General features: G+C 43.2%; 1 protein-coding gene across 1 annotated transcript in view; it reads left to right on the top strand.

Annotated features, from left to right (window-relative positions):
- Nucleotides 1-9,810, top strand: part of LOC146208200 (carcinine transporter-like) — a 74,748-nt gene extending 64,938 nt beyond the window's left edge. The window contains exons 9-10 of the mRNA XM_084587223.1: nucleotides 7,202-7,365; nucleotides 9,662-9,810. Of these exons, the coding sequence (XP_084443349.1) occupies nucleotides 7,202-7,365; nucleotides 9,662-9,749 (252 nt within the window). The 3' untranslated portion in view covers nucleotides 9,750-9,810. The remainder of the gene's footprint in view (nucleotides 1-7,201; nucleotides 7,366-9,661) is intronic.
- Nucleotides 9,811-11,205: the final 1,395 nt, after the last annotated feature.

The following is an 11,205-nucleotide window of genomic DNA, read 5'->3' on the forward strand; positions in this document are numbered from 1 at the left end:
GCTGCGAAGGCACATTACTGAGTGCTTTTTGTCTCTTCTTACTGCTCTATCAATATTGAAATTGAATGATATTGCAGCATCATGCCTTCTCATTGAATTTCCAGCTGATGACACAGCATATATGTATGTGATTTGCCAAACCTTATTGAGCGGGATTAAGATTTAATACTTTGCTTGTACTCTCAGTTTGGCTTATAGGGTTTAACATCCCAAAGTGACTTAGTCTATGAGAGATGCTGCCATGATGGGTTATGGCAATGTTCAAACATCGTTGCTCTTAAGAAACACTGACGTAAAGAACGACACGAAAGACAAGAACGCAAACTATCAACTGAAATTTTATTGCGATGAACACACATATATAGCATTACACATACCAACATCACAAAAATCGACAAGTCAGCAAAGTAGCTATCGTCTCAAGGGTGAACGTGATATCTCCTTCACAAAAAAAAAATATGCACGCTCTCATGCGGTCGTGCATATGTGGGGCAAACAGGAAGATGCCTTAACGAAAGGCTCAGAGAGCACAGGTACAACTGTAACCAAATTAGTGTATCTGGAAATCTGGTGCCACACTGCGCTAGATGCAAAGATTGTGCACCATTTTTCAATGAGATGGCAGTTCTTCTGAAATCTAAAGACAAGCTAACAAGGGAACTGTGGGAGGCCCACTGTATCGAATCCGGGAATGGGACATGTGTAAGCGACCCTTCGGTCCCTCTATCAAAAGAAGAAAGGGAATTCTTGGGAAAATAAAGAAAAGGAGACAAATGGTTTTTTTTTTCTTTTTTTTGTGTGAAGGAGATATCACATTCACCCTTGAGACAATAGCTACTTTGCTGACTTGTCGATTTTTGTGATGTTGTTATGTGTAATGCTATATATGTATGTTCATCGCAATAAAATTTCAGTTGATAGTTTGCACTTTTGTGTTTCACATCATTCGTTACTTCAGTTGTTCTTAAGCACAACAATGTTTGAACATGTCAGTCACCAACTAGCCCAACTAGAAACCCTCTTGATGGTTATGGCAATTTCAATCATCTGCGGTTTTTTTTTAAAATGTGCAGTGGAATTGTACAGTAGACAGGCACCATGCTTTTCACCTCCATTGAAAAGCAACCACTGTGGCTAGGATTGCATTCGTCTTTGGGTTTATATCAAGCCCCGTAAGCACTGAGCCATCATAGTGAGCATATGCTTTGTACAGTGCACTCTGACTAGATAATGATGAAATGTCACTCAGTATGGCCCACAATTTTTAAGACGCAGCTACTGTTAATAAACGTGGAAGTGCAGTGATGGCAAAACTTTGCTGCTAGCTGCTAACAGAATATTTTCAGTGTCTTGCTGTTTTGTATTAAGGTGCATTTAACTACTCTAAAGTTCAAGCTGGATACTGTTTTCTTGAGCATGTTGTAAATAACATTGTCATTATACTCTACAGGGTACAGGGTGCTTCTAACTGTGGCTAAATACCAGCTGCTGCTTTCTCTTTACTTGTACCCAGCAATAAATATGCCATAGATATTTTGAAGTAGTGCCTGCAAAATGAAGCTTATACACTTAGCTAAACAAAACTACACTTAAGCAAGTAAATTAGGTCTACTAGAAGAAATAGGGGGCGTGAGGGATTGGCAGGATGCTGGTACACAATGCTATTGCCTTGCAGGCTAAGCAAAGATTCACATAGCTTTCCTATTTATGAAGTTATTGTCTGATATCAATGCTCTAATTCAAAAAGCAGATGCCTCCAGGTCAATAATAAGCTTCCAAAGAAAGTCATGCAGCACCTTAGCATCAAGTTGTGCCACAGGTAGAATGTGTACGTCTGTTTGAAGAACCCCTGGCGCATGAATATGTGGACGGCTTTCGCAGGGCTTCACAACTAAATAGCAGCCAAGCCAGCTTTGCGATCAAAATTTGCTTCAAGTTGCATTTCATCTATCATTAAAGTTGCTGTTTGTTCATGCTCTGTATGTGTTCAGAACCCCCTTCACTTAAGAAAGTTAGATTCCTGTTTTATGTAGCCGGACTTGTGTTTTGTGATAATATCCAGAGCCATTCTGACTGTATTGGTGTGAGACAACCTGCCTTCAAACGAACTTTTCAAAAACTTATGAGCGTGAGATGAAACTGTGAATTGACTTGCAAAAGCTAAAGAACCTGGGGGCATCAGAGTATTGTTTAAAACAAGATTGACTTTGTTTTTGAAGAATTTTAGCACCTCCAAAATGCAAAATGCTCATCACTCACTTAATCCAGTAAAGTTGCTACCAAATCATAGCATTGCACGTATTAACTGTTGCACGTTATTAGCACTAAATTCTTCATTTTTCCAGACGCAATATGTGGAACGCCCTGCCAAACACCATCGTATCATGTACTGATTGTAAATCATTCAGGGTAAAACTGAACGACCAACTTTTGTGAAGGCATTGATGGTGACGTCGGCGGAATTGTGGGCGCGCGGGGGGGGGGGGGGGGGGGGGCAGGAGACAGCGCTTACATTGTCTTGCCTTTTTTCGCGTGTTTAATACTTCATGCATATAACATAGATTTATATAACAGTTTCGGCATCATTTACTTATGGTATGTTGTTATTTTTACTTTTCATATTGTTCTGTTTAACCCGGCCATGCACTATTTCTCTCGTTTATGTTTTCTTGTTGTTCCAATGTTTTCCCGTTCTTGTTCGCATTGCATATTAAGTTTTCTCCCCCCTTATGTAATGCCCTCAGGGGAAAATAAATGAAATTAAACTGCAGAAGATGAACCCTTTCAGAAGGCTCACATGCATGCCGATATTCTTGTGAACCTCTATTAAAACACATGTAGCACTGTTTTCAAATCCCTTCGGTCACTCAGCTTTTCAGGCTCAAGCAACTCATCACAATTGCGCAGCGTCACCAAAAAAAACGCTTCTAAGCAAAGATCGGCAATGACACAATCACCCGCGAACGGATTGCGGAGAAGAATGAATAGGACCGTGCTATTTTTTTTCCGAAGTTCGCGGTTGTTTTCGGTACATATCCGTGCATTCAATGAACGCTGATAACATGCAAAGTGATAGCGGCTAAGGCGTGGCGATCGTTCATGCTACCGATCGACTGCAGTGCGTCTGCAACTGCTATTACCGCCGCGCGAGCCATTTTTTGGTGCGTCTTAATTGTCACCGCGAGCCATAGTCTTTACATGGCTTATACATATACGTATGATTCTCTCAATAAATGTATAAAAAGTGAGCGAAACAGCCTCATTAATTATTTGCAACGACTGCATTCGGGACACGTGGCTCAAGCGAGTAGCTGTGGTGAAGTCCGTTTCTTCCGCATTTGCCGGCCTGTACAGAGAGGTTTCCGCTTACGCGGAACGGAGTATCCGCATCAACCGTACGCACTCCGTAGTTCCCGCATCATGTCAGTGAGGAATCCGTATGCTCCGCACACATCCGTCCGCAATCGCCGTACATGCTCCGTACACTCTATTAGGACATCCGTATCAATCGCATGACGTATATGCTCTCCGCACACGACCATCCGCATCCGCAGCATGAAATTCGTAAGTTCCGCAAGGACTTCCGTAACGAACGTATGAAATCCGCTTGTTTTCTGTAAGTGTGATGCGAAAAACGTACGGAATCCGCACATTTTCTGTACTGCTGCAATAGGGGGGCTTGCCATGCTCGCAGTCTAAGCGAAAAGCTGCCATTTTTTTCTTTTTTTACCACCGTGTGAAACTAAAATGGCAAACTCGACAGTCTTCCGACTTTTCATTTTGCAGGGATTGCATCTAGAAAGTGCACACATCGTATTCGGTCCTTTCCCCAGGTAAACATACGATGCTGCGCTTAGTTCCTGCGCGCAGAAAACAGTCATTTATTCGATCAACTTGCGGCAACGTTTTCTTTCTCGGCAATGAAAAAGCTGTCTTCTAATCACTAATTTAATGTCACATGATCGTGCTATGACCACGCGGTTTTGTTTTGTATGCGCGTTCTCACTGACAACTGGATTTGTACAAGATGTTAAGTAGATCCAGGGAGGTAATCGGCGTCCACTACAGGCATATTGGGTCGTGAGTGCTAGCCGGCTTCCTGGCCAACATGGCACGCGGCCGACTATGGGCAGCCAAATGCCCGAGCAACCGTTGCCAGTCGGGGTTACAAGCTCGGGCCATGGATGCTGGCCGACGTCTGCCCTACCTAATAAATGGCCGGCCATGGGCCACCCATTGGCCGAGCTACCGTGGCCGAATTGGTCGGCGTTCAGTCGGGTGCCTGAGCTTGGGCCTTGGTTGATGGCCGACTTCCGTCCTACCTGGTACATGGCCAACCATGGGCCATCATTCGACCGAGCACCGAATGCCGGCAGGTCGGCTGCCGACCAGCTGCCGATGACCGGCCATAGGTCGGCAGTCGGCCAATGCTGCCTGGGTAACCATTTTTTACGAGGTCGTGATACGTTTATCCACAATGTGAACCGTTTACTTCAGTTACGACGGGCGTCAGTACAATCCGTGAACACTCAAGGTTTACCTAACCCACACCACCGTTTTTCGATACGTAGAGCCTATGTCAAGTTTAGCAACATTTATTATTGAAACTCTTTTCATTTCGCTACGTCCAGAAAGCTTTTTGGGTGCGGATCCGAGAGGAAAGGCAGCACTACCATTTATTTGAAATTGATCAAGGGTCTCTTTCAGTTTAGGACCACGAGACTGGTCGAGACTAATTTTTTAATGCATGTTTCTCTGCAATAAACACGTCTTTCGATGCAATAATAACATATCAAGAAAGCGTCATGGAGGCAGTCCTAGAAAGACAATTGAATAATGTTGCGCTGCATATCCTTCCAGTCCGGAAAAGATGTTATTTGAGGTTTAAGTATAACTACGGCCCTATCCTATGTGACACGGCGTCTTTTGAAAACAAAAATGAAGGCAAAAATGCCACATCGGCTAATAGTACCGTCCTAACAGCCACATCACACTACGGAGAAGGTGCTGGGGAAAGCAGAGAATTAGATGAAAGCGTAGAGGAATGTCTCTCGATGGCAACGAATCAACCAGGATTCAGCACAAATAAAGCAGATTAAAACGAACGAAATATTGCTTCGCACAGCAGCGCACATAACCCGTATGTCCTTGCCATGGGGACAGCTATAGCGAAGAAAATTATTGGCATTACAGGAGTAATAAAAAACACTCTGACGAGCTTCGTTTCGACATGTTGTTTAGTTTTTTGTTGCGAAAGCAACACTCCGATGGCCAAAGCGAGGCCTCCAGTGGCCGAAGCTACACCGTGAAGAGGCGTAGCTACGGTCTCCTCATAAAAAAATCAACCTGCCATGACATTTGAGTATACAGTCGTGATCAAAAGTGGTATACTCCACGCGCTGCGAGAAAACTGCCCACCAGATTTTTCCGACCGAGAAGCAGTTAATTCTGAGGTATGCATATGGTACCCTTCCTTGGTATACTTGCCACATTGTGCAAGCAATTTTGCTTTTCACATATGTTTATGCATAAAAATGCAATCGTTGCGGTTCGCGTGCAGTATACCACTTTTGCTCATGGGTGTACGTTATCCCTATGCCACTGGCAGGAGCTGCCAACTCGGGTCCCTCCTTTCATATCGGAGAATGATATCAGAATCAGTCTGCCAGAACCGTTTGCGTTCTCGTTACCCGTACGACACGCAGGCACGTCCATAAGGCTTGGTTGAAGCGTTGCTTTATTTGTGGGGTGGTAGCTTACGCTTTGGCGTCATACCACTAAAGGATGAGCTTAAGTGTCCTCAATAATGTATCCCCTTACACTGATAGGGCGTGGTAGGGGAATAATATAATAATGTAGCAGGCAAAAGAAGCTTCCGTTGTTGCTTTTGCAATTAAACTACGTTTAACCAGAGCAAAACCACAACTATTTTTCTTTTTTTCGATGCGTGTGGAAACTACGTGTGCAGCAGTAGACCAAGTCGGGATGTGATGTCTCATGAAATCCCCTCTAATCCAGAACATCAACATCCCAACACGCACCGGAACTGACCAGACGAATTTAGGTCAAAGCATTGAAAGCTGGAAATTTCCACTTCTCAATCAGTCCTCATACATTGTTTGCTTATGTTGTTGATATGTTCTTACTTTTGACAACTGTTTTTTTGTTTTTCACTATAAAGCTCTGTGCCGCCCATATGTAACACGAACGTGCCATTCATTTAACAGTATTTCCATGCGCTAAAGCTTCGATGTTGTCACGTGACAAAATTTTACCTGCCGTCTCTAAAGTTTGCACAATCCTCTTTTGTTGCGGATGGTGGCACAGCAAGTATGTTTTCCGAACATAATACCTGTAACTTTTTTGCGAAATCTCTAATCTACGACTACATTCATACTAAGGTTTGTGTTTTTCTTGTCTTTGAAGAGACATCGCCAGCCTAGCATAGCAACATGAAATCAGCAGTAAGAAAAAAAGAAGGAATATAACGCGCCGCAGCGGATTCGAACTGAAGGCATTTCTACGTAGTGGGGAGAAACTAAGCAACCCCGTAGCAATTGAGCCAGCCGATCACCCCACGTGTATTACTGCACTCTCTCGCGTTAGGCATTTCATTTCACCGCCTTCATTACATTTCAAACACAAAGCAAAACAATGAGCTGACAAAGCTAAACTTCCTCTGCACGTCTACTGCGTTTAACTGCGTTAAGAGAATGCCACAAGATTTCATGAAGTGCGCATTTGAATAAAGATAGTCCATTCACTTTTATCGTTTTTTCACGACTAGAACTCGATACTTTAGGGCTAGAAGCTAAAATAATTTTAAAATTGCACGAAATGCATCGGAACAGGTCTGAAGCTTTCTATCGGCCATCCGCATATTTTGACAAAGAATTCTTCCCTTTAATATGATAACCATTTGGGCTAGTTGGTGCGCATCTAATATACTGAACCAGCGAAAGAGGCAAAAACACAATAAACCTCAAGCAAGAACAGGTTTTTACCTCCACACGTCTCTATCACTGCTGTGTTCGAGGCGCACCTACCTGAACACAAAACCAACGCATGAGAGACTTGCTTATTCGAACAATCTTGAAAAAAAATATCGAAATTTGTACGACAATCCATTTTCTCAACATGGATCTATGAAAATGCTCTAATCATAATTATTCTTTGATAACCTACCACGACTGATATCCAGGTTAGGTATGGTGCCTGGATACCATTCCTCTTCCTAGCTGTCCTGACCACGTCTGCGGGGATCGCCGCAGCATGGTTACCCGAAACCAAAAGTTATCCGCTTTGCCAGACCGTCGAGGAGGCCGAAAAGTTCGGCGACGACCAGAAGTTCTTCTCTTTCAACAGGTGAGTGACCGGCCACTCACAGAGAGAGGGACAAGATAAAATTGATATCACGGTATTTTTACGTTGCTGGTTTCAACTTTCTTATTTCTCTGTTTCTTTGATTCCTTCTTCCATTCCTTCTTTCTCTCTGCCTTTTTTCGCTTACTTTTTTTTTCGACCACCTTCTTCCCTCTTTGTTTTCTGTTTCTTTGTTTTTAGCTTTATCGCCGCTCTCCTATCGTTCTTCTTCACTGTATTATTTTCGTACTTTCCAGCTGAGCACTGAAGCTTTCGTTTAATGAGCAGCGAATTTTTGCTTGTACTATAACAACCTTTCTCACATCTTTCTATCTGTACTTTTTTTCCTACCCGTCCCGCGGACTGGTTACTAGAGTACTCGGCTGCAGAACCTACTAGAACCAGGGTTTGGTACCAGTTCGACGGTTGCGTTTCAATGAAGACGAAGGGTCAAAAAGCGTCCGTGTTCTGTGCGACCCCAGTGCACGTTAAAGATTCCAAATGTTCCGAGATTACCGCTGAACCCTTGAATGCGTTACCTTTTTCCTTCTTTTTTTACATCCACCTACTTTGACAGTGCAGTTAAGGTATCCATTAAGATATGAGAGTTAATGCACCGTACATTTCCTCAAAGCCATTTTTTCCACTCTTTAGAATAATCATTTGAGCCCAAGGTCAGTTACAAATAGTTTTAAAAGCTTCGTACGAAGTCTAGAGACGTATCAGAAGGGTGCATTATGTACTCACAGAGTGGGGAGGACCTTCCATCCAAGTTATATAAAGCATTTAACAGCAGAATTGTTGTCGAAAATGTTTAAGTGGTATTTGCTACTTTTTGACAATTCAATGTTTTATTGCGAGCGTGGTTATCAAGTTCCGACTTGAGCTAATATATTGATATTCGCTGCGTGAACGTTGCCAGGATGCCGGTGGGACACTGCTACATAAGAGCGCTTGAAATAATGCGTCATGTTCTTGTTTGTTATATTACGTTTTAGAAATCCTTTCCTTCCAAATCATCTAAGTTCATGTCAAGTAGAAAGCGCGCATAGATATGATGTGCACGGCGTTCTAGGAGACTACCGCAACCATTTTAACAGGTCCTCTGCACTAACGCACATCATCATCATCAGCCTGACGATACCCACTGCAGGGCGAAAGCCTCTCCCATATTTCTCCAATTAACCCGGTCCTGTGCTAGCTGCATCCACTTGACCCCTGCGAACCTCTTTACCTCATCCGCCCACCTAACTTTCTGCCGCCCCCTGCTACGTTTTCCTTCCCTTGGAATCCAGTTTGTTACCCTAAGCGACCATCGGTTATCCTCTCGTCGCACTACATGCCCTGCCCATGCCCTGCCCATGCCCTGCCCATGCCCATTTCTTCTTAATTTCCCCTGGAATGTCAGTAGCTTCGTCCCTTTCACAAGGACTATGTGCGTTATTCACTGACTAACGCACATACTCCTTGTTAAAGGTACAACGCTCACCATATCCCCTTCTTGGCCATGTAGTGGGACCAGTATTACATCGGCAGCGTTACTCAACCCTTGAAGCCGAGGGGGTACACTTGTCCTTACTTGTTACACAGTTCTCTCTCTCACTGTACCGTGCAGAGACAACCCTTTATAATGAAGCCGATATGATGAACACAGCAATTAAAATTGTCGGTAATAGCTTTTCTGTGAAGCAGCACTAAGTGTTATTCGCATTCAGCTCCAAGGCCACCAATGTTAGCCGGACTCTCAGCAGTTATGAAGCTACCTTGGCCAGCCACGCTCGGGGAAAGCGGTAGGGATTCAAGAGATTGAATGCTAATGGGCGAGGCGAAGAGGAACTACTCAAGATTACCATACCCTAGCGAAAAATATCGTATGAGTCACCATAACCTCATATAGATTTCTCATACTAAACTCATATTAGTCTCATACAATCTCATATAGTTCTCATACGTTGTATGATATTCGTATGAGATTATATGAGGCTCATACGAATTTAGTATAAGTTTAGTATGAGAGATCTATATGAGATTATTGTGACTCATAGGGTTTTTCCCTAGGGTAACGCTAGGGAAATTCCGGTGTATGCGGTGAAATGATGGAGGTCATATAGGAAAGCAATGACAGAGTTCAAAAGTGGTTAACAGTGTAAATGGCCTAAGGCTTTGTACGTGCTGGTGGTAAGAGTCACGAACAGGAAGGGTGTACGAAGAGATTCGTCCATGCTCTTCGTCCTCGCCGGGAGGATTAGGGTCACGCATTTGTAGAATAACCGTGCTTCATATTTTTTTCTGTTAACAGGATAGAAGAGACGTCGAAGTTCAGACACCATAAAGAAAATGGCGAGAAGCAATCAGTCGAAATGCAGCCTCTGCAGGCTGAAGCATGATTTCGCGTGAGGCGACTCATGTCCTGCAACAGAACAACCCAAGCCCGGAAGACGCAACTAATCGGACATCTCGCCGTTGCCGACACGCCACGATAACTGGAGGAAAGCTCTGGTTGGACATTTATCCATAGTTACTGGTCTTTCAAGATAAGACGTGCACAGCACAGTTCTATGGCTCAACCAGATAGATTAGCATTCGAGCACATAGATTTGCCTTCACTGATAATCACCCGAGACCATAACTTATGTCACCTCGTCATCAGATGTATTGCTAAACAGCGCCTAAATAATACTTGTTCCAAAGATCCAGGGTAGAACCAGAGAGAGAAGATAGCTACACAGTATGAAAGAGCACTGCACAAGGGTTGTGCAGTCCATGCGAAGACAAGTCCTCTCGTCGAAATGTTGGCTCAGTTTTAAAACTGAGGCTCCCCTCAACCCTTATTCAGTGTTCTTTAATATTGTTTCACGGATGAAGCATGGAACCTTTTATCAGCATAGGAAGGGGAAAATATTGCCAGGACTAAATTGATTTCTAACATTTTCTGATCACGTTCGTGAAGCTCTGACTGTGGCTAAGCAAGTTGTCTTTTACCAGATTGGCCAACTTACAGGAAAAATCAAGGAGGGTTCACGAAAATTTAGCCCAAGTTCTTTTTACATATAAACGAAATAGCTGGTCAGTTTTTCACAGTTTTCTAACAACAAAGAAAACCTTGGAATTGGCAACAGCGGGCTGGATTGTGGTTAAGGATACTGTATGCAATGAGTCTCCATTTTAACGCTTCGTGCATCCGCGCAGTGCATAATAAATCTCGATCGCGCCTATCTGTAGAGATTCATCCCTTCAACACAAATAAAATGGGACGCATGGACGCCATTATTCTGAAAGCTTCGTTCACTGAAGCGAAGCATGCACGGCCCTGTTTAACCTAGCGTTGCTTTTATTTCTTTGCAGGTTACATGAAGGCCTTTTTTTTTGCACAAACAATTCGTGAAGTAGTTCACAATAATTGTTACCAATGTTCTTATTACTAGCCAAGCGAGGAGCTTGGCGCAACAAATAATTCTGATCTAAAATAATAACCTGTAATAATAAAGAACCTTGTTTGGTGCAGCGCTACAGTAATACACGAGTACATTCTAATACGAAGGTAATTACTCATTAGTACATTTTGGCGCAAAAGGCAATAGTGATGTTCAGTACGAGAATGTACAAGTGTGTTTCCTCAAGTATGTTCAGGTAGTGCAAACAAATACTTAGTAGGGTATATATACCAAAGGAGATTCTTTAATTCGCAGACTCTACTAGGACTGCATTGGAAGCCACAAATGCGCGAATTCTTTTGTTCTGCATAGTTATGCTCAAAAAAAAATGTTGCAGGAGATGCTGAGCGCAAAGCACATGTATAAAGAAAGTGCGGTCGCAATGAAAAAATATTTCCTGACGACCATT

This window comes from Amblyomma maculatum, chromosome 1 (genome assembly GCF_055883805.1).
Source record: "Amblyomma maculatum isolate TAMU_Amacu chromosome 1, ASM5588380v1, whole genome shotgun sequence".
Classification (NCBI taxonomy): Eukaryota; Metazoa; Arthropoda; class Arachnida; order Ixodida; family Ixodidae; genus Amblyomma; species Amblyomma maculatum.